Source organism: Macrosteles quadrilineatus, unplaced genomic scaffold (genome assembly GCF_028750875.1).
Source record: "Macrosteles quadrilineatus isolate MER2022 unplaced genomic scaffold, UCM_ALF_1.0 Scaffold_55__1_contigs__length_795759, whole genome shotgun sequence".
Lineage (NCBI taxonomy): Eukaryota > Metazoa > Arthropoda > Insecta > Hemiptera > Cicadellidae > Macrosteles > Macrosteles quadrilineatus.
In genome coordinates, this window is record NW_026542648.1 from 166,252 (window position 1) to 191,165 (window position 24,914).

At 35.6% G+C, this 24,914-nt stretch overlaps 1 protein-coding gene across 1 annotated transcript; it reads left to right on the forward strand.

Annotated features, from left to right (window-relative positions):
* Positions 1–5,937: 5,937 nt before the first annotated feature.
* Positions 5,938–23,430, forward strand: LOC128981882 (RNA-binding protein 28-like). Its single transcript, XM_054400855.1, has 13 exons — positions 5,938–6,109; positions 7,128–7,270; positions 7,516–7,684; positions 9,184–9,366; positions 10,209–10,324; positions 12,506–12,674; positions 13,258–13,450; positions 14,232–14,523; positions 15,607–15,772; positions 17,615–17,832; positions 21,236–21,385; positions 21,866–22,225; positions 23,217–23,430. The coding sequence occupies exons 2-13, from the start codon at positions 7,130–7,132 to the stop codon at positions 23,337–23,339; spliced, it is 2,280 nt and encodes a 759-aa protein (XP_054256830.1). The 5' UTR covers positions 5,938–6,109; positions 7,128–7,129; the 3' UTR covers positions 23,340–23,430.
* Positions 23,431–24,914: the final 1,484 nt, after the last annotated feature.

Below are 24,914 nucleotides of genomic sequence, written 5' to 3' on the forward strand. Positions count from 1 at the left end.
AATTTATACAGGGTGAGGCAATGAAAGCGCCCCAATTTTTAAAAATATTACTAACTCAATAATATTCACCTTATGGATATATAGTCCAGTGCAGTTAGGTTATGACCCGGACAAAATTGATAACAGGCTGAAAATTGGTGGACATGTTCAAAACAATGTCCTGAGTGGCCCACACAAAGTCCCAAAAAATCCCAGTTGGGGAACGGCCGCCATCTTGAAAAAACTGCCGCCATCTTGGAAATTTAGATTTCTTGCTGTATCTTTTGAAGTAATTGTCCGAAAGGCCTAATTTATGTCTCATATTAAACGTTTTGGACTCATGTATGTGGGTAACATATAATTAAATAGTTTATTATGTTCTAAGCATACATTTTATTTATATTAACCTAAAAAATATATGTAATAATGATAACAATACGGTTTTGTCCCCTTTTATATACAAATTGTGGATATTTATAGGCATGAAAGGTGGATGTGATGCTCCCTGGTGTGGATTAACGTCCGCACTAGTGAGTACTGCGACTATCCACAGTTTTATCCTGATAATTAGACTAATCACAAGGAAAATGTGGTTCGAATTCCACTATAAACTGTAGGTCCCTTAGTTGCCATTAGCTGTATGGGCTATTAATTAACATCTGTGTATAAGGAACATATCAGCCTTAGTCACTAACAGGACTACAAGATCGCGCCACCATCCTACACTCATATTTGATTAAAATACGCATATAGTGGCGTCCCCATCTTAAACAATTGATATAAATATACAAAATATTTACAAAAAAAGCTTTTTCTCTTTTTTTTTGTAATGAACTTGTTTAAGCCACTAACCCTATTGAAATTTCTTGCAACCAACATTCCTTAGTCTCTAGAATTGCTTGAATATAAATATAATATCCATTTAGCTATGATAAAGAAAATACAACTAATATAGCTAATTTAATTATTGCTGCAGCTCGACCTCGATCTTTCATATCGCCCCTGCTGCTCAACCTTCACAGACGCTATGGCTCGAAGTTGCTAGACATTCTATCGTAGCTCGGAGTTTGCTCGACATACATGAATGTCGTCAATAATTATGAGACTTCGATAGCTGATAATGTCTCACCTTCAATAGATGACGGAGCTTACGTTCAGTATGTTTTCGACAACGCGGATTACAACGTTAAAACCCTTGATGGACGTGGAACTCTTCACGCCATGGGTGGCATTCAGTGAATAACACCAGCCGAAATGTGTCAATGCAAGTGCTCCTGTTCCACGATCTACAATCCCAAAAGCAAAAAGTGTCCTTCCATCTCATGGCTTTCAGCCAGTGACAACTTACCAACGTCCACCTAAGCCTGGAACATCTTTAGTAGTGTTGGGAAATGTCAGTATAGCCATTTCCGAACCAAAAATAGTTGTAGATGCTTGTCTTGCTGACACCCTATGGCTCATTATCTACCAACTGAGTGACAAACCAAGTCCAGGTTGGAATGGATTCATGGATACAGTACAATGACCCTTATGGTCTTAATTACACCACGATGCATGGATACTGCACTGGACACGGATGTGCCAACAGCGCTAGTTGCGACGAAGATTACATCGCCGACAATAACATTTAACAGAAGTAGTTACATTATAAGTTTATATGCAATATTAAAATATAATGGTAATCAATTATAGCAACGATATATAGATAATTCTATTTTTTAGATCGGAACGAATAAATTACAGCATTAGGGTGGATAAAAGTCAAGACCTCTATCCAAAATAGTAGCCCGTTTAAGCGTTATGGAAGACGTTTAATATTGTCTAATATTTTTCTAAGTGAATATACAGAGCTGTCTTTTTGGTGGTCATACAATTTTAGCAGGTAGTTTCATTTTATGATTTTGAAATTTTTAAATGTCCCCCAAAAAGGGAGATTTTGGGGGCGGCTCAAAAGTTTTAAATGTAAACCGCCTTCAAGTTTACAAAAACTTCATGAATGGTGAAAACCAGAGTTTGCTATTTCATCTCCATCCAAAATGGTAGCCCGTTTAAACGTTATGGAAAATCAATGGTAATATAGGTTCGTAATTAATTGTAATATTGGCTACCATTTTGGACAGAGGAGGGATAGCGAACTCTGGTTTTCACCATTCTTTTTTTGTAAACTTGAAGGGGGTTTACATTTAAAAATTTTAAGCTGCCCCAAAATCCCCCTTTTTGGGGAACACTCAAAAGTTTTAAAATCATAAAATGAAACTTCCTGCTAAGGTTGCATGACCACCAAAAGGATATCTCTGTACATTTACTTAGGAACAAACTAGAGGAAGGGAAATTACTTTTTATTACACAAGAAAATTTATGTAACAGTAACGTCATTAAACTTGACGGGCTACCAATTTGGATAGAGAAGAGATAGCGAACTCTAGTTTTCACCATTCTTTAAGTTTTTGTAAACACTTTAAGGTGAAGTATCGCTTGAATAAGGTTTACATTAAAAAATTTTGTGTTTCCCCCAAAATCCCCCCTCTTTGGGGGAAACTCAAAAATTTCAAAATCATAAAATGAAACTCCCTACTAAGATTGCAAGACCACCAAAAGGATATCTCTGTATATTTTCTAAGAAAAATATTAGAGGGGGGATCTTGACTTTTTATTCAGCCATAGACTAAGCATAGTGGGTTGCAAGAAATGTCAAAAGCAAGGGTTAATGTCTTTAACAAGTCCATTAAGAACAAAAGAGAAAAAGCTTCATTTTGTAAATATTTTGTAAATTTATACCATTATTATAAATATATTTTTAGTTTAATATAAATAATATTTATGTTTAGAACGTATTAAACTCTTAAATTATATATTAACCTCATACATGAGTTCAAAACGCTTAATTTGAGACATAAATAATGCCTTTCTGACAATTACTTCAAAAGATACAGCAAAAAAATCTAAATTTCCAAGATGGCGGCAGTTTTTTCAAGATGGCAGCCGTTCCCCAACTGGGATTTCTTGGGACTTTGTGTGGGCCACTCGGGACATTGTTCTGAACGTTCCCACCAATTTTCAGCCTGTTATCAATTTTGTCCGGGTCAAGGTCATTTTTTGTCTAATTGCACTGGACTAATAAATAACACATCAAAACTCAACTTATCTTTTGCCATTTTAACTTAACTAAGTCATTTTTCTATTTCTTGAAAACAAAATCCTGCAAGTGACAAAGTCTGCAAAATCTACTTGACATTCCTTTTTAGTAAATTGAAAAGTTCATAAAATACTCCTCCAGCATTTCTTCAGGAATCACTTTAGTTTTTGGACAACTCATCTTAGCTTCGGTTCAAGCAAATCTTTGGGGCGACTTTGAAAAACATCGAACTTCAAGTAGCTTATAAGAATAACCCCCCCCCCCTCCCAAAAAAGAGCCAACGTAAAGCGTTCAACAACAAAAGCTTCCTGGCAAATCTCTTTGGACTTCGAGTTACTGTGACTCGCACTCTTTTAACATTTGCTGGTGTACAAAGGGTTTTGCGGCAATTATTATTAAGGTTTAAGCTGTTAAATAATTTTACCCATTTTGCCATTGTTTTCCAATCTGGAACTGTGCCATGTTTGAGGTTTTAAAAGACAGAAATAACAAGAAACAAATTAACTGTAAACAAAATATTCGACCCCTGCAGTGCACTGGACAAAACTAAAAATAAAATTGGCATTAGCGTCTGTGGTCTTAGCAGCACTGCCACCATGGCCAACTTTAACTTCAGGCCGCGGCCTGGCAACGTTGCAAGTAGTGTTGTCCAGACGTCCTAAAAGATAGTATGGCAAACAGGTGACACCAGCTCACAATCTTCACGTATATTCATTTAAATTTAAAGTACCTGGGGACCGAGCATTGCTCGGGTAAAATCATTAGTTTGCTATTAAAGCAGTCTTAGTATTGCAGATACATTAATCCATTCCCAAAATCCACACTCCTCGCCTTTACTATATCCTTCACCACTTCCTACGTCGTGGTCCTGTTCCTTCCCTTCCCATAGCATTTTAAGATTGCAGATACCTTAATTTAATCGTCATAAACAGTTCCCACACTCCGGACTACTCGCCTTTACTACTTCCTTCACCACTTCCTACGTCGCGGACCTATTTCCCTCCCTTCCCATAGCATTTTAAGATTGCAGATACCTTAATATAATCTTCAAAAACAATTTCCACACTCCGGACTACTCGCCTTGACTACTTCCCTCACCACTTCCTATGTCACGGACCTGTTTCCCTCCTTTCCCCTTAGCATTTTAAGATTGCAGATACCTTAATCTTATCTTCAAAAACAGTTCCCACACTCCGGACAACTCGCCTTGACTACTTCCTTCACCACTTCCTACGTCGCGGACCTGTTTCCCTCCCTTCCCATAGCATTTTAGGATTGCAGATACCTTAATCTAATCGTCATAAACATATAGCATACTTTTGGACAAGCTGAGACTCTACGGTATTGGAGGGAGTGAGTGTGCTAGATACACTATCGAGCTACCTGCAGGGTAGAGCATAGATCGTCTCATTGTATGGCGCATCTTCCAGTTTGAGGAGTGTTAAACATGGTGTCCCCTAAGGGTCTATTTTGGGCCCACTTCTCTTCACCATCATGATAAATGATCTGTGGTTAAATGGTCGAACACTTTTGTTTGCGGACGACACAACCCTTATATCCACAGGTAGAGACATAACTCAGCTTAAACTTGAGGCGGAACACCTGCTATCCCAGGCTATAAGGACTGGTTTAATGCTAACCAGCTTAAAATCAATGAGGAGAAAACTCAATCTCTGATATGTAGCCTAAAAACTGTGGAGGAGGAAGAACCAGTAAAACTGCTCGGGTTTTGGATAGACTCCAAATGTAGCTGGAATTCCCACATTGAAAAGGTGTGTGTGAAGCTTTCCCGTGTGGTTTATCTTCTGAGAAAACTAAGATCAGAAATCACTCTACCTTATCTGATGACTGTTTATCATGCCCTCTTTCACAGTCATATTACATATGGCTTGGTCCTGTGGGGTCACTGTTCAGCTGCGCAACAGGTCCTACTACTGCAAAACATGGCACTTCGGGTGATCACATTTGCGGGATACTACGACCACTGTCGTCCGATTTTTGAAGAACGGCAGGTACTAACTGTGTTCAGCCAGTATGTGTACAACATCCTTGGTCTCCTGAAGGAAAAAGAAACTGACTTTGACAGAAGGAGTGACCAGCATACTTATGGGACACGGAATGCAGTGGACCTTGATATGCCCCGATGTCGTCTAAGCAGATCTCTTAAATGCTACCCACGGTACGCTATCAGGATTTTTAACACGCTTCCTAAAACTGTTAGAGACTTGAAGATTAAACCTTTCAAAAAGACCCTCCTCAAAGCACTGGTGAAAAGGCCGTTGTACTCGTTGGCCGAGCTTGAAGAGCCACTCTTTCCATCCTGATTTTGACATATAACTAGACCTAATTAATCCAAACCGACATGCCACAATTTAGTGTCCACAGTTCAGTGTTTGTAAATATTAGTTTTGTATAAAGTGTATATATTAAATAAATTGACGCAATCTATCCGATAATGTCGGTCAAAGATGAAGACATCAAGTATCAAGTATCAAGTACCTCCAGTTGTATTTCTAGCTAAAAGTGGATCCGTCTGTACAACTTGTTACTAACTTAAATCTGCGGTTTATTAGCCAGAACTAATAATCAACGCTACTAAGCGTTATAGGAAATAAAAAATGAAAAATACCTAAACAAGCAATAATATAAATTAAAAACCAACACCAACGCCTAGAGAACGCCTTTGACGTCACTAAAGATTCACATGTCGTCAGCCAGGTATTTCCTACTTCTAGTTAGACGTTTGGCACGTTAAATTGCAATCTTAAAAAACAATCTGACTGAAGAAGAAGAACCACCTAACCTCAAACTATGGGATAATCTCTCTCTAACCTAACCTCAAACTTTGAATCTCTCTCTCTAACCTAGAACCTAACCTCAACTCAACAATTTGAATCAAACAAAACACACAACAACTTGTTTAAGAAAGATTTGTATTTACTTACTGTAAAATTTAGTTCTTATAACATTTGTCTTTTATGTAACTGGGTTTTGGTAAGTACTGTTATTTATTTGTTCAGTAAATATAAGTGAATATCAGCAAAAATACTTTAACCTGGACTATGCCTTCTCAGACCATATGTAAACAATACTCCTCTTTCTGTATTTTGTTCGGTTCCAGATTGGTACAAAGTGACTAAATTGGCTGTTTTATCTGTATCATAAACAACTTAGCCTAATTGATATATAACATAGGCCTACCTAATCAATTAACTTAAGTTATAAGATTACTTACAGTAGCCTATTCAACCTGGCCTCGATTTTAAGTTATGTTACACAGTTACAGTTTAACATTTGCGATTTCTCGCATGTCTTTGGTACGGTATGAAGAAGTGTTCTATCTGCCTTAAAGTTTAAAGTCCTAGTATTCCTTCAACCAGCATTTTGCTTGCCGTATGTCTTTAAAAGACTTGTTTAATAGGCTTATATTTTCATATTAAAACAAAACTGTAATTTTATTTATATAGATGAAAATCATTATCCTAGTCTTATGGTTTTGCAAGCTGAAAACGTTAATGGATTTTTTCAGAATCAGCCCTACCTAAGTGCCCGCATTCTAAACCACATTTTACGAATGTGTGTACATTCGAAAGAGTTTTTATGGTGATTTGGAGGGTATAGTTTCTTAACTGGGCTACTCAAATATCGATTGAAAATATAGATCGCTGAATAAACGGTATTTTTAACGGTTAGTATAAGGGTAAGTTAGGCTATATGAGTTATAAAATGAAAATGTTCTAATCTAACCTTTGAACCTAAACAAACTTGCCGATCATTAAAAAATCTAATGAATGTTTATTAATGGAATTGATATTTTCAAGCCATATTAAGGTAGCCATACTAAGAAACTGCACCCGATCCAGATGAGTCCAAATATTTGAGTGGCCTGTAAATATTTCAGGTCAGCTTGAGTTGCAGAATTTTTGTTTTGGCTTGTGTCACAGACCTTGTGGCTTCGCCAGTGTCATTTTTTGTGTAAAGACTTAATACAATTTCTGTTCAATTTTTGTAGGTATGACTGTGATGGGGAAATTTCCAAACAAAGGCAATAAGTTTTCTAAGAACCAAAATAAGAAGATAAAACATGGAAAGGTTGAAAAGAAGGAAACAACTGGCAAGAGGGGTCGCTTGATTGTGAGAAATTTGCCATTTAAGGTAAGTGATTAGCTTCCTCTAGTTATAAATTTTCCACTCAATCCTTCTGGTTTTCGTTCTTTCTTTTTATAGTCTGAAAAATAACTTTAGAGTTGCAATAACATACACTGCAAATGTTTGTGCATGATAGTAACATATTATGCAAATGATAGTTTATAGTAACATATTATGCAAATGATAGTTTTAATTGGTTTAATTTGTATTTGTTCTAGTTTTGTATCATAACAGTGTTTGTTTTCTTACAGTGCAATGAAGATGATCTCCATAATCATTTTAAATCATTTGGAGATATCAAAGATATTCAACTTCTCCGAAGACCAGATAAAAAGTTAGTTGGCTGTGGATTTGTTGAGTACGTTTCAAGACTCAGTGCCACAAAGGCTGCAGAGCAATTGAACGGAAAGGAGTTTTTAGGTTGGTTGAATTATTTATTTGCTTTACTTAGGAACAGCGTTAGCTTCTCAGACTTTCGTGAGGGAGAGACAAGTTCAATTCCCAGCACATCCTTTAAAAAAAATATGAGTTTGGGGCTCTTTCCCTTAAAGCTTGTCAGCGCACACTAGAGTGCCTACCGTACTGTAAAAAATGCCAAGCTGGTGTAGACAAGAGAAAGAAAATAAATGATATCAGCAATCTGACACATACTTTCACCCATTAGCTTGTCAACCACCTTTATCATGGGTACTGTAAGCGATGAGAGTAACTATGATATTTAATCGGTAAAATTACAAAAGTTGCATTAACTTTTGAACCGTAATTTTTACAGGAATAGGGGTTGCACTATTTTGTTTAGAACCATTACAGACAAATTTAAATCAGAATTGTTTTTTTTTTAAATCCATTTTTCTGTTTTTTATGGGAAAATAACATAAGTTACAATAACTTTTGAACCGTAATTTTTACAGAAATGGGACACCATTTTGTTCAGAATTTAAAGGGCTAAAATATACTAAATCTTTATCAAAATCATTTGGGCCATTTTTGAGAAAATCAAACTTTCCGTTATTTTATGGGTTTTTATTGGAAAATCAACATTAAAATAAAAATTTAAAAAATTGACTGGAGATACATGGATTAGTACCTACATGCCGAATTTCATCAAAATTGGACCACAGGTCCTGTAGCTCTGTACACCACCACACACACAGACATCACTTTGAAAACCACTTTTTTGGGTCCAGGGGGATCCAAAACGGATATATATCCACTCAAAACTCAAACTCCAAAATTTTGACGAAAACAATACTTTCTCCATATAGGCCTAGGCTACTATGGTTTATGGGGAGAAAGTAAATAACAGCGACTAAATTATTAAATAATGAATTTGTAATAAAGAATGCTAATTTGAAATACCGGTACTTGTAAGAGAAATATTTTCATTTTATTGATTAAAACTAACAAGCCTCCTAAAATATACATAAACAAAATTTCTTTTGGAAAACTGCAAAGGCTGTCTGTAAATGAAGGTCTCCATCTATAGGTCAGCCGCTTAGAAAGCGACCTCCTCTTACATGCGTGATAAATCCTCGTGCAGGTCGCTAACTGTCCGGCCGACCTATAGCACCTGTCACACTCAAGGAAGCTAGTTCAAGTCCTAGACCAGTGCTGTGCTCTTTACTTCACTTGTGCAACACTACTACTATTCGAGACAGTCCCTGCCCCTATGAAACGATTAGTTTTGTTATACTGTAATAAGTTAGCCTATGTGAGAAAAAATCAACGCTCCTACAAAGTATGAATCACATTATGTGATAAAATGAAAGTGGTCAAATGTGTCAACAGCTTTTGAAGTCCATCTCCTGTTGACAAACTTAAATGGGGTAAGATATTTGACAAATGAAAATGTCTGTGTTAAGTGTAAGATACAACATATTGAAGTTTATAGGGTAAATGTAGTTATTTCTGTTAATTAGGACGACCTATCTACATTGAAAAAGCTGTATCAAGAGACAATTACGATGAAACCCAAAGTAATGTGATGAGAAATGAGAAGAATAGCGACACATATCCTAATGAAGAAGATGAAGATGACATGGAAGAAGATAAAGATGAAAAAATCGTCACGTCCCAAGTTAAGGAGGAAGACCCCAGTTCAGGTCAAATCTTTGTTCTATTATTATTCTGTGTGGTGACTGAGTTTATGCTTGGTTGTATTTCAATGACTCTTGTTAACTGCATATATAGGTTAATAAGAGTTAGAGTACGGTACTTTTTAATTTTTAGACATAGGCCTACAATTTTCTTCACAGTAAAGAACATAAGTAATGTGGGCATTGGGCAATAATACTTACCAATTTGTTACCGATACCCAAGATATATTTTATTTAATTGAAATCAAAATTTACATTGTAAACCTATTATTGGCTTTATTTGATCACATTTGAAACTGAACGGAAACAAAATGGTAGCTTATTAACATTGGAACGATATCAAGGTTGTCACTAAATTGTTAAGGGAAGTGTTGAGAAATATTTTGGGAGTAGGCTGGATGAATGCTGACACAATAGCTTGATCTGCTGACATGTACAAAGCATTTGCTCAAAGTAGAGTAGGTTGTTAACCCAGACATAGGTTGTTAATGCTAGTGATCACCCTGAAAATGAAAGTTGATTTAAGCTGAACTTAAATGAATTTTTATAGGCAAACAGCTCTCTGACGCTAGATCGATAACTCTTGGAAATATGGCTAGAGGTAGATATCTTCCTGAGGATGAACTGATTGGGAAGCTACAGGCATTCATTGGGCGCCTCAACTTGTAGGTCAACAAGAAAGCAATTAAGTATCTGGGGTGCGCAATAATTCGATTTCGGATGAAGTGCTTTAAGGTCTCGACCTGCCCCTGTCAGATAAGATAAGATAAGATAAGGCAAACACTTGAGTATACCACATAAGAAACAATAAGTATTTTACTAATTTATTTTTACATTTCATTATTCAGATGGTGAACATGATAACGGAGGCAAAAGAAAAGCTTCCAAGGAAAGAAAAAAGAAACAAGAAAACTTAACAAATCTTAAAAAAGGGAGGCTGATAGTTAGAAATTTATCGTTCAAGGTATGTTGGCCTGTGACTCCATTTGTCAATAATTCAATGGTGCTAAAATAAGCCACTGTAGCCTATATATTTTTTTGAATCTTAAACTTAATTAGTTGGAATCTTGTGGCTGTCTACTACTTGCATCGAGGCAGTAGGCCTAAGTAAGTAATTGAAGTAATTTTTAATATTTTAACACTGAGTATTTTTAATGGTAAGTTAGCAACTTATTGTTCATTGGTAATGTTTCAAACTCAAACAGATGTAAACATATCTCCTCTTTAATTGGAATCCTTATATATAATATGTGAAGGTGATTTCTACGAAACACTACTCCTCCATTAATAATGGGCGGAACTTTACAAACGATGTGTAAAAATTAAGTATTTTTTGTGTAGACGCCCCCTTTCACCAACTCCTAAATTTTCAATTTTTTTCAATTTTCAATTTCTTTATTCATTGAGAAGTATACATAATACAGCATTTGAATAGTGTCAAAGATTACAATTATTAAAATATAAAATACAGATTAAAAATAAATCTTAAATTAAAAAATACATCTCCCCATACAGATGCCTTCTTCTAGTATTCTTGAGGGAGGTGGAAAAATTCTTCTTGAGAATAAATTGCCATGTTTATTAAGAAATTTTTTAGTTTTGTTTTAAACTTTTTTGGATCTTTTTCATTTCTAATTCCTCCGGGAATATGTTTAAAAAAACTTTTACCAGCAAATGATGGCTTTTTTCATAAAACTTTAATCTGTGCCTATTTTGCAAAATCTGATTTTTTTTTCTCGTTTCATATCGGTGAACCGGTAGATTGGATACATCGGATGAGGTTTTATTTTTAAAAATTAAAATTGAATCATAAATATATTGCCCATAAACAGTTAGTATGTTTAGCTGTTTAAAGTGCTCTTTTGCCGAGACATCAGAACTTAGTCTGAGCATTACTCTCACTGCTCTTTTTTGATGTTTTAATATTTTATCTAGATTGATTTGAGTTGTTGCTCCATATAGACAGATACCAAAGGAAATATGTGAATGGATATATGCAAAGTAAATGTTTTTCAACAGTACACAGACATTTTTGAAAGGGCAAAATTTCCAGAGTTTATTTTTGAAACTATTTTTTTTGTATGATCATTCCAATTCAAATTTTGATCTATTGTTAGACCCAAAAAGTTAAGTTGTTAGACCCTAAAAGTCCTCAGGCTTTGCCCCACAGGCCATCAAAATCCCAATTTATTTCTTATGAAGAAAAGATTGTGTTTACTTAAACAGACAAATAATTTGTATTCATTTCAGCTGTTCATAGTAAACACATGATACCCACCAGAGCGTTCGTTTTCAGAGTGAGTTAGTTTTCAGTTAACTGGAGTGGAGTGATTGATTACATTATCTTTGAGTTGACTCTTTTTAGTCATCGGAGATTATGACTGATATTCGTTTTGAAATAACATCTGTAATAATTTAATAAATATATAGGATGGAGAGGACACAGCTAACTCACCAGATGAAAGGTTGCAGACGAGTCAAAGAACACATAAAATCACACACATAATAATACTTAATATTTCGCCTCTTTCAGAGGCTTCTTCAGAAGTAGGCCTCCAAAACTGTTGTTCTTGTAACTACCATCTAGGCCTACTTCTGAAGAAGCCTCTGAAAGAGGCGAAATATTAAGTATTATTATGTGTGTGATTTTATGTGTTCTTTGACTCGTCTGCAACCTTTCATCAGGTGAGTTAGCTGTGTCCTCTCCATCCTATATATTTATTAATCCAAGCTAAATGCTTTTTCCTAAAAACATAACCATCTGTAATAATTTGCAATTGCTCGGATTCGAGCAACAGGTGCACTAGTTCTATTGTATTATGTGTGTGGAAAATATTCAGTACATCCAGTATTCAGACACATAATTTAATAATCTGGCATTGGTCGAAGGTTTTTTTTAGACTGAACATGCCATCTTAGTGTGTTCGGCTCTAGATGAAAGATGATATCTTACGCCATCCTTGCACATTTTCTAGTGTTAGATGGCATCAGTAATCCGTCCTAAGACCCAAAAATGCCAATTAGTGAGTGTCTACTGCCTGTGGATTTTTCACTTGTTTGAGTTATATATAATCAAGGAAACGAACACATAGGTACTTTGATTGCCCTGCAAATTAACTTTGGTTGAAAATGATTTTTTTTGTAGACAACAGAAGAAAAATTGAAGCAACATTTCTCTGAGTTTGGAGAAGTAACAGAGGTTAAGCTTCTTCGTAAACCAGACAACAGTCTCGTAGGCTGTGGTTTTGTACAGTTCAACAAGAAACTTGGAGCTGCTAAGGCAATTCACCACACCAGTGGCAAACCCTTCCTAGGTAACTATTCCATTAGCATCAACACATGTTGCACAGCTATGATGAAACGGTGACTTGAAACATTTACAGATTATACAATTTAACCATCTTAAAATCAAAATGTTCAGTGGGTATTTAGAGATTCTGGGAACCTCAACTTTCATCTAGAGGTTTCTCCCCTTCATTATCATACTAACAGGTACAGGTGCAGCTTTTAGCGAATTTCCCCTATAGGGAATAAGCTATTTTAAATGAACACAAGATAAGTTACCTATGATAGGATTTGGATTTCATACCTAACAAATTCCAGTTGTTTTGAATCACAAAATAACACACGATGTTATATTCTTATTAGGCTATAAAAACGATTCATCTTTATTCCCGAAGTGCAAATTACTAATGTTGAAATGTATGGATATTAGAATAATGTAACGTAGGTATTGAATATGTATTGATTGTCATAGTTGGTAGCTTGTTCAGGTAAGGCCTCTTAGTAATAAATAAGCTTTTTGGATGGACATGATTTTATGTCTTGACTTGACCAGTGCATTTTTCTTGCATATTTGATTTAATCTCAATCATGACTAACAAGTTTTTAATTCAGGCCGACCGATTATTGTTGATTGGGCTGTGGCAAAGGATAGGTTCAAACAACTTCAAGAAGAAGCGGTTAAAAAGGAAATAAAAAAAGAGGAGGATAGTGATGAAGAGACTAAACCTATTGAGACTGTTGATGTTACCATAAAAGAAGAGAAAATGTCTGATAAGGACTCTGATGACGAAAGTGATGAAAACAGGTAAACCGTCAAAGTCCTAAATCAGTAGGTAGGCCATGGTCAAAGGGTATAGTAGAGTCATAGTCTTCAAGAGGAAACTGCGTTGTTAAACAGGCAAAAATACTGGCCTATGTTTCGAATGCAATGCAGCAAGCCAATTAATTTAAACTGTACACCTAGTTTGTTCAAAAGATAGATTATTGTAATGTATCAAAAACATCAGACAGTCTTTTTGCCCATTGAGAGTATATTCATGGTCATCCCCCAAAGACCAATAATAACCTTTATTGGCTCAACTTTTATGTGGCCTATGTATATTTGAATTAGACAAAAATGTATATTTTCAATTTGTGTGGATTTAATTCTCTATGGGTCGGTTGATACCTTTCCAAAGATGTTGAGATCCTATTATTCAGGATGACAGTTTGTATTGTACATGAATACATGTATTTAAAAGGTTACATGTATTTAGCGGTTCGGTAATACTAAACCACAGCTCCGTTCATAACCATCCTCCTCAAGGAGAATATCAGAAAACACAAAACTGTTCTGCTAACACAACCAGTTTCCTACACATTTAATTGCTTGAAGTACTGCCAACCTATGTATTTCTTTTTTATAACAAAATATCGCACACAGTAGGAGACACAAAATTATTTCATTGCTTGATTGTTTGATGATCTTTGTCAGTGTATTGTTTACTAGCTTAGCATCTTGATTCATATTTAATTTAAGATGACACAGAATTCATTACATCCTATCAATAGCTTTTATATTACAACTCTTGTCAACTAAATTGCAGCAACAGCAGTGATGATGAGGGCAATGATGATGGAGATGAAACTAGTGAGGATGAAAGTGATGATGATGAAGAAGAGGATGAGAAAATCAAAGAGGAGCCTGAGGAAATCAAATATCAGAGAAAAGAGGATGTCGACGAGGGAAAAACTGTGTTTGTGAAAAACTTGCCGTTCTCAGCCACTGACGAAGAGTTCAAAGAGTGCATGGAGAAGTTTGGGCCAACCTTTTATGCTCTTGTTTGCAAAGACAAACTCACAGAACATTCCAAAGGGTCAGGATTCGTCAAATATAAGGTAAGGAAATTGTGTGGTTTGCATTTGTTTTTAGTGTTTTGTAATGTTTGAGGAAAATACACTATATAGACTGTAATAAACAAAATGCTAAAGAAGAGGAAAATATGTCATCCCTTGCTTTGCAAGAGAGCTCAGCCTCCCTCAAAAATCTGTTAAAGTTCAGTACTTTTTGAATCATTCCTTGAAATATGTTTTTCAGTGCCTTTGTACTCAATTATGATTTTTTAAATTCAAAGGCTCTAAGCCAGGATTTTTAATTGCAAAATAAAGGGGGATAGCAGCTATCTTACCTTAGAAGTGAACTGTCATTCTCTAAATTTTACAAAGTCCCTCCTGGTTACGAAATATTTTTTTTTTTATTTGTTCTGTTTTTTGTTTTGTGTGGCCTAAATGTTCCTAATTCTTCTTAAGTAGGCTAGCTGCTGTCCCTCTTTTATTCTACAATTCAAAATTCATTGTCCTTAATAAGTTGATATGAATTTATTTAACAGATATTTAAATATTGTAATTGTTTACTTTTCTAATTAAATTTTCATTTCATTGAATGCAGTTTTCTCTTTTCATTCTCTTTTCAATCATGCAAAAATTCCTTTAACAATAAAAATTCAGTCTACTATTTTTATCACACAATTGCGTTGGTCCTAGCAAACTTAGATTAATTTACTTGAACTGTTTATTTTCCTTCGTTAATTAATTTTTCAAAGTTCATTGGTGTTCAAAATCTGTCAACCTATGTCTAAGAAATAAAAAAGATCAGATTTTTAAAGAAATCACTGCTTTGGAGCTTCAAAGAGTCACTTTTGCTATGAAGATAAATACTGTCCACTCAATCAGTGTTGATTTACCTAGTGATTAGATTATTAATCTATAATAATTTCAAAGAACGTTTTGAGGAACTCAAATCTAAATAATTATGATGTCACGTTTAAATTTTAAAGCTTAAAGTCTGACTACTCTGAATGGTCGATTAACCACAAACACACTAATAGCAAGGTAAACCTCCCTAACAATTACTTTACCCAACTTAAATTCATAAAAATGGCCAAATTTAAAAGGTTAATTTTCTTGATTTATTTTTTTCAGAACAAAGAAGATGCAGAAAAGTGTTTAGCTGCAGGAACAGAATTAAAACTAAATGGTTCCATCCTTGATCCTCACCCTGCCCTCAAGAGATCTGATATACAGAACATAAATGATAAATCAAAGGATAAAAAAGATAATAGAAATCTATATTTGGTCAAGGAAGGAAGTAAGTAGGGCCTATTTGTATTACTGTAGATAGAAAATTTATTTTAGTCGTCTCTCAAAAGTGACTTCCAAGTCTCTTTTTTTAGCATATTGTGCAATTAGATGGAATCAACCAACATAGATTTACTATATCTAGAGCCAGGGTAAAGCACCAAGCTCAGAAATCTTAACTTGTTGGCAGTACCGCATTTCCCATTAGGCCCACTAGGCCCAGGCCTAGGGGGCCAAATTTTAGGGGGCGCAAAATGTCCAACTTCTTAAATGAATCCCACGAACGCACCCACGCGTCAGACCGGTAGCCCTGCTACCAGCCCACTGACGCGCGGGCCCATCCGAGACCGAGTGTAGTTTGAATTTGCCGTGTTTAGTAAGCAAATAGATGAAGAAGAAATAAGGGTTGCCTTGTTTGGTACTGCCGTGTTGGGAATAACCTGCTTTTACTCAATAAAAATGGTTTATATTACCTGTCCGTCAGTGATCCTATTGTTGTTGTCTTATGCGACCGGTTTCAGGATTAAAATCCCATCATCAGGCTGATAAAAATGTCATGTCACTCAAGTTGAGGTCGTCGGTAAACATAAAAACACACACATACAACACAAAACACGAAAATACGAAATAACATTGCTAGCTACTGGCCAGTACAGGACACTACGACGCGGCACGGGTAGTTGCGTGGTCATGACTGAGGTGTCCTTGCTCCTCTCCCGTTATCTATGGAATGCCGGTGGTATTGTTGTCCTATTCTAATCGCTGCGTCATAGTTAATGTTGGACTTGAAACTTGAAAGAGGTCTGTTCATTTAAGATGTGTTGTGGCTCATTCTTGATGGATTTGTAGATCTCGAATTCCTCTAAACAATCTAAAAACCGTCCTTTTTTAGGGTAACTATGTAAAATGTGTAGGTTATTGTCAAGGCTGGAATAATTATGGTTACTGTCTGCGAGGTGGTTGGCGAAAGCGGATTTTTGCTGGGCTATTGTTTTGGATGGAATGTGCTCTCGCATAAGACGACAACAATAGGATCACTGACGGACAGGTAATATAAACCATTTTTATTCTATAAGTGATCCTGGGCCACTAAGCATAATGCTTTTACTCGTGTGATATTTTGTTTTGCTTTTGTCCCAACGACATCCCTGCAGCGACTGCCAAAATTCAGCTATGTTATTCTCTCCTGTTTACTTAACCTGTTGTGTTGTTCTGTTTATGTTTAGTTAGTAAAAAATGTCGAATTATGCCGGTATTTCACTTAGAGATAATGAAATACCCTAGGTGTAATTTTTTCATCAATTATATTTGCACACCGGTATTATGTATCGTGATGGAATTATTTCTGATTTTGAATGTTGTTCATCAAAAACGTATTGTTGTTTATGTTAAATAAAAAAGACTAAAAACTCATACTTTTTAAGTTATTTCACACCATCCAAATAAAACTTTGACCATAACAGTTATTATTTACTTAAAACTGGTGGATACCGGTACATATAGGCCTATATTTTTTACAATACAATATGGTACGGTATTGTAAATGTTCCACTCCTACATTTTACAAGATTGGGATCTTCTGAGGGAAGGTATTTATCATTGTTCAGTTAATCTCCTTAGATGTATAGTATTATAGGGGCATATATACATTTTAAAGGAGTTGATTTATTGAAAGTATCAATGGATTATCCTTGTTTATGCTACTCAATGACAATGATCGTGACATTATTTACGTTTCCTGACCAATATTACGGCCGGGAGGGTGCAACTGTTTTGTGGGCCTAGGGGCGCCGTTTGGCTAAATGCGGCCCTGCTTGTTTGTGTGTCTCACATGTTGATTGTGTTGTTGTAGTGATTGTAGCTGGCACACCTGCAGCTAAGGGTGTATCAGTGGGAGACATGGAGAAGCGACTACAGCTGGAGCAGTGGAAGACCACCAAACTGAGGAACCTCAACATGTTAGTGTCCAGAAATCGTCTGGTCATCCACAACCTACCCCTTGGAGTAGCTGATAGACAGTTACGGAGGATATTTCAGAAACACGCTGGTCCCACTGCTGTTATTCGAGAGGTAATTTTAACAGTACTAATGAGAATTTTGAACGGATGTTTATAAACTCAAACACAAGGGCTGTTTGTAAATTAACGTATTCAATGAGTTCCTGCATGACAAAGTAAGTAAGTTAAAATCTAACACTAGTACCATCATCAGACGACAGATGAAAAAAATGTGCATCATTGGGGTAGGAAGCTCAGTATCTCAATACTTTAGCACGACATAGTTAACCGCAGGTACCAAAGTTGAAGAATTCTCTTAGCCGAGCCTCCATTTATTGACAGAGTTCCATTGGTTCTCGTTTAACGTCGTAAGGGAATTGCAATCACCACCAGCGAGTGTCGCCATGATCGCGGTATTGCTGAGGTCTCAATATATGCTTACGAGTGTTGCCTTCATCATGGGATATGATCTTGGTTTTGCTGAGACAGCAAGATATGGCAACAAGTATTCCCGCGATCGCTTGAAACGATCAAGATATCGCCAAGACCGCCAGAAAAAGGTGTTAACGTGATCACGGGAGAAGATCATCTGTGTTTGGTATCAAAAAGATTTTTCCCTGTTAGCCTGGGTACTTTCTGCAGGCCGTATAAAATTTCTTGCTGGCCAAATGTGGTCTGCGGGTTTTAGGTTGGAGACCCCTGCTCTAGAGGGTTATACCAAGGCAACACTAAATAAACAAGCTGTAATGCTCGTCTGCCATGACGTCATCATAGGCGACGCCAATGACGTAATGTTTGCCGTTTGTGATCAGCTGCTTGTTTTAATATTTTCTTGGGAAATAAAAATATAACTAAAAAAATGACATTGCCTCATTACCGTCGCCTAAAATGACGTCATGCCAGAGGAGCATTACGGCCTGTTTATTTAGTGTTGCCTTAGTTATACCTGATCAACTGAAGGTGATAATTATTTACAGCTCTTTCCATTAATTATTGCTGGCTTCTGAGATGACTTAAAAAATTCTAATTCATCTGATAGACTAAAACCAAGCAATATTTTTTTTATCACATAGTTCTATTGTTTTGGTCTTCACACTGCAATTAATGAAATCACTAGGCCTAATGTCGCAGCTGGAAGTGTAAACAAAGGTACCTGCTTGGACAATATTGTGACCTCAGTACACCCAGATAGATGGGAAGCCTCAGTTATACACACTCCTGTCTCAGATCATAATGCAGCCTTTCTGTCAATGAACATCGAGTCATATTCTAAATCTAATCCAATTTCTTTACCGAGAAAAGTTACTAGGAAATTAAATCCTCAGAATTCCTTAAAATTCTTATCCAACCTTAGTCAGTTGAATTGGTTTGAATTAAATGACCATAGCCTAGACTTAAATGCTAAATTCAAAGTGTTTTTTGACAAACTGTTGTGGGCCTTAAATGGTTCGATTCCCTTGAAAACTACTGTCGGTTTTAACAACAAACCTAACAAAAGGTCACCTAACAAAATGAGCTGGACCGGCTATATTTTTTGTGTTGTAATGCAGGGACTGCTGAAGTTAAAACTAAGTACAACTCATTAAAGTTGCAGTACCGCAAAGAAATCAAGAAAGCCAAACTTGACCATAACAACAGTTTACTGCTAAACTCTAGTAATATTTCTAAAACATCCTGGTCAATCATTAATGAAATAAGCAACTGTAATAGTAAGCCTTTGTCTATTCCTGACTGCCGATGGACTGAACTCCTACTTTGTCGACTGTGTTGAAAACCTGAGAAGTAATGTTCCCGCCTCTTCAAATGGTCCTGAGCAATTTCTAAGAAATTTGACCTCTTGCAACGCTCTTCCGACTATTGAGGACAACAATGCTTTTAGGATTGGACTATTTACTGTAGAAGAGGTGTATGCAGCCATCAACAGTCTTAACAATAGCTCTTGTTTAGATATTTACGGAATTAATGTCCCCATCTTGAAGTTAGCTTCTAGTTACATAAGTGAAGTTTTGACTTACCTATTTAATCTTTGTATAACACAAGGCTGCTACCCAAACAAGTTCAAGATTTCTAAGGTTATACCAGTCCATAAAAAAGGGCCTAAAAATGTCATTGCTAACTATAGGCCTATATCTATTATCCCTGCAGTGTCGAAGGTCTTGGAACATCTCGTACATCGTAGATTTTCTCAGTATCTTGAGGATAGTAACCTTTTAGCAAGTAGTCAGTTTGGCTTTAGGCCCAAACACAGCACTGTCCAAGCAACCCAGGCACTGATATCAAATTGCTTTCAAAGTTTAGAGGCCAAAAGTGGTATAGTGTTCAGATCGTACGACATGTCTAAGGCCTTTGACACAGTGGCTCATGATCTCCTTGTGAATAAGCTTCTTGCTATAACCTTGATGCTGTTTTGGTTAGGTTTTTTCAATCTTATCTTAGTGACAGATGGCAAGAAGTCTATCTAAATGGCACTTATTCTAGCCCTGTTCGAGTGCCCCACGGAGTGCCCCAAGGCTCTATATTGGGCCCTACCCTGTTTATACTGTATATAAATGACTTACCTTGTAATATTAATGACTTATCTGTAAAAAGCTTTCTTTTTGCTGATGACTTGGCCTTGTGTGTACTCTTTGAATGATGTTACAGACACATTGGACACAAAATCTGCTGTTATTAATGACTGTTGTAATGCAAACAAGTTATGTCTTAATGCTGATAAGACTCAGGACCTGACTATTAGTCTAAGCAGTAACGGTAATGATGTAAACACTCTGAAGTTTTTGGGTTTTCATTTGCAGTCAAACTTGAAGTGGTTTTCACATGTAGATTTTGTAGCATCTAAAATTGTAAAAGGCATATTTATGATAAGAGCACTTAGGTCCACTGTTTCAGATGATGTCCTATATTATGGCCACATTCATAGCTATTTGTCCTATGGTACCTCACTGTGGGCCAACAGTTTTTATGCTAACAGGTTGCTTTTTACTTTACAAAAGAAGGCGGTGAGGTTAATTTGTAGTGTGAATAGAAGAACACATTGTAAGCCCCTTTTCGTGAGTCTTAACATTCTCTCATTTCCATCCTTGTATGTTTTGGCAAGTTTGTTGTATGTAAAAGAAAACATTTCTCACTTTGAAAAGATATCTGATGTTCACAACTATTGTACTAGATCTAAAGATAATCTGTCTACACTAAGGCATAAGTATACAGCCACTCAAAATAGTTTTGAGTACCAAGGTGTTAAAATGTACAATTTCTTGCCTGCATCCATAAAAAACCTGTGTGTTTCAAAATTTAAACATGTTTTAAAAACTACTCTAACCCAGGCTTGCCTGTATAAACATGAAGATTACTTTGGTTTAGAGTTTTTGTTTTAGTTGCCATCTTGATTGTTTTCTTTTTCTTTTGACGATTGTCATGAACTTTGTACTCAGTTTTAACGACAATAAAGCATTTCATTTCATTGTTATTTTTTGTAGGCAAGAGTGATGAGAGATTTAAATCAGTCCGATGCAAAGGGGAGACCTGTTTCCAAGGGCTATGGCTTTGTTGCTTTTGAGAAGCATGAAGATGCCTTGAAGGCCCTTAGATCTATCAACAACAATCCTAGTATCTTCAACCCAACACAAGTAGGTAACATTCATAAGACATTGATAAGATATAACTTAAGCAGATTGCTTGCTGCGCCGGCAGTGGACCAATCATTGATGCTTATAAAAATGTTCATTTGTTGTTGATTGTTTATTTAAATGCCTATTAATATATAGATACTAGTGTGTACATCTATAAATCCACTGGATCTAGCTGCTTTTGAACAGTCAGAGAAGCTAAAAAATTATAATTGTGGAAGAGCAATAAATAATTTCCAGTTGATTAAATGCAAAATGCTATAAGAAAACACAGTTGAAATAAAACTAAGTAACTACAGGTAACAGGGTGCCGTAAAGTTACATACATGTAAACCTATTTTTATGTCTATTCGACCCTATTTTATAATTTTCTTGGGTAAGCATCCCTGAAAACTCCTTGGTTCTTAATGTCATATTGTCTCTTTTCACAAGAAAAGTGTGTCCATCAAACATTGTAAAATTATTGCAAACCATTTTCAGAGACCAATAGTGTCGTTTTCAATAGAAAACAAAACTGTGCTCAACGTCAAAACAAAGAGGCAACTGAAGAGTCAACAAAGAAACCCTCTGTCCAAAGACTACAAACCTGATGATGATGGAGGGGAGACGGTATCAAAAAAGAATAAAAAGTTTAAAAGAGAAATCAACAACTCCAACAAAGACCAACCTCAGCCGGAATATGCTGGTATGGCTGCAACTCCCGGAGCTACTGTCAAGATGAGGAAGAAATTCAAGCTGCAAGACCAAGCACAGAAACACTTGAAAGACGTGAAGAAACAGAAACAACAGATGAAGTTGAGTCGAAAAATGAGGCGGAAGGAGCATTTACAAAAGCAGAAGGTATTGTGTTTAATGTCATTTTTTTGTATTCAAGGTTTGGATGTCAATAGCCTGTTAATTTGAGTAAAGGGTGAGCTTCACTTAACAATAACGCATGAATACTTATAAAAACATTCTATAACTATTGTGATTTGTACCTTCCAATACCTGTGACTGAGGAAACACCTTTTTATTTCTTTGTATTACTATGGAGTGAAGCTTATTTCTGTACAATAAAAACCTTTACTTTCAAAAGCTGCGTTTACACAAGGCCAGTAGGTAGGCAAGTTACTTGAGGCAAGTAACCTGCCCGCCAATTGGGTTGTTTAAACAGGGCTTAACCAAACCCTAAAATACCAATCCTTGCCAAAAGAATATTATTTTGTAACTTTCTAGATACATTGGTTTCTGTTGTGTTTTTGATTGAAGACTGCTCCTAATTCAATATTGTTAATCCAAAAGTTACTATAGTCATACATAACTGTGCAGTAAGGCTGAAACGTGTGAATATTTTAGCTTGTAAACGTTCCTGTCATCCTGTCTGGCTGGCCGTGGTAGTACATATTGTATTGTAGAAATCACGAAGCACTCTATTGGTGCTTTTGCCACCAGAACGCACACAGATAAAAAAAAACATAGTAAAAAAAAACACCCATTTCAACTACAGTATATTCTATGGTCGTTGTTTATGAAAAGTCCTATTTAATTAGTAAAAGCTTATATTTATCTAATTGGCCAGATAAAGACAGTATGGATTCTAGATAGAGTACACTGTTCAGTAATACAATGGAACTGGGTCATTTAAACACCAAGGGACTGGTAAAAAAAATAAATTATGCAAAATTTTAAATTATTTTCCAATTGTCCGCCACATTATTTATACACCAATTACATAGGGTAGTTTTACGGATCAAGATAAATTTATAATTCCTTTTCTCCATTTCATATTCCGCAAAGTAATTTACTTTTCTTTTGAAAATTACTAATTTGGACTTGAAACCCTCTGTTTTAGGTTGAAAAAGTTTCATCAAAGAAAAAGAAGACTTTAGAAAAGGACGAAACATTCAGTAAATTGGTTGACAAGTACAAATCAAAATTACTATCTCAAACTAACAAAAAGAAGTGGTACGAATAAAGGTGCTTCTTACATTGTTTATTATGAGACTTTGTTTTATAGTTTTATTTTTCCAATTCTGTATTTTGTAAATAAATGACTGTTTATAAAGTGTTATCGATTATTTTGCTAAAATCCAAATGTAATCCAATTACGTTGTAGTTAGCATTCACAGACAACATTCATCAAAGTGTTGTGAAACAATCAACTGAAGTCCGTGAGCATTAAATTGTTAGCTGGGTTCTAGTTGCAGGATGCCGCAACGAAATAAACCCTTTTTAGATACCCTACATTAAACACAGTCATTAAAAGCTTTGCAGCTGTTACAGTCTTAACTCAGAGATCCTACCTTAAGGTATAGTAAGCATAGAATTAGAATTTTGACCCAATAAAATTGACAATAACAGCCAATATATATCAAATAAATAAGGTATTGTAATGGGATGAGTAAAAAACAAAGCCAAATTAAGTCCCATAAATATGGAAAATATTTAATTTTAATCCAAATATACACAATGGTAATTATAAAAACTAAAAAAGTAGATCTACCTTACATTACAATGGACGGATTGCGTTATTTCAGGAAGACCAATAAATTTGATTTTATAAATGTTAACAAACTTAAAAATTACAAGGCTTAAGCAAGACACACCTTACATTTCATCAGTTAAATAAAATTAATTCAAAACATTAAACTTAATTTTAGCAAATAATTCCATCAAATATAAAAATCTAGGTCTAATACAACATCAAAACGTCCAAGACATAAATAAAATTAAGGATAACAATAAAATTGTGCAACCAAGCATGAATGCAAAAGTACAGTAAGCCACAAATTTATTATTGGCACGGCTGTGAAAGTGTTCAAAATAGCTTTCTACACTAAACTTACAATAATTAATAAAATTGTACAATTTATAAAAATAAATAGACATTACAAACAGAAAAGTGTACAGCAATGTATTACTCAGTACTTACATAATATGTATAAAGCCTCGTAAAAAAACAACCTCTCAATTCCCTACAGGAAAAATATACACCATTATGATTAATTTAACTTCTAATGGCTTTTAATTAGCAGTATGTTATAGGATTAATATTCAGAAATTGTCTTCAAATGCCCTCACAATAATGTATTCTTTCATAGCCTCCTCTAATACATGTAAGTGTGTGAAAACGTTGCAATGTCATGCCTATTCCTATTGACATGGCAGTAACGTAGCCAGGATTTCAAAATAGGGGGGGGGGGGTCAACCGACCGGGGGGTCTGGGGGGTATTCCATTCACCCCAGGTAAAAGTGGGGTCCGGGAAAAATTTTTAAAATATAGGCCCTAAAACGGTCTTTTAGCTCTCTTGGCAATGAAAACAATCAACCCCAACGTCAAACAGTATGATTATATAATTTTACATTTAATTTAACAAAAAATATTATATTTAAGACCAGAAGGGGGGGGTCCAGACCCCCAGGACCCCCCCCCTGGCTACGTCACTGGATGGTAGTAACAAATATTAGTTAGAAAAGCCTAGACACCTATCAATTATTCAGTATAGTTTACCTTTTACTAAGGTATCATTTTGTTTGATTCGGCTGGGAC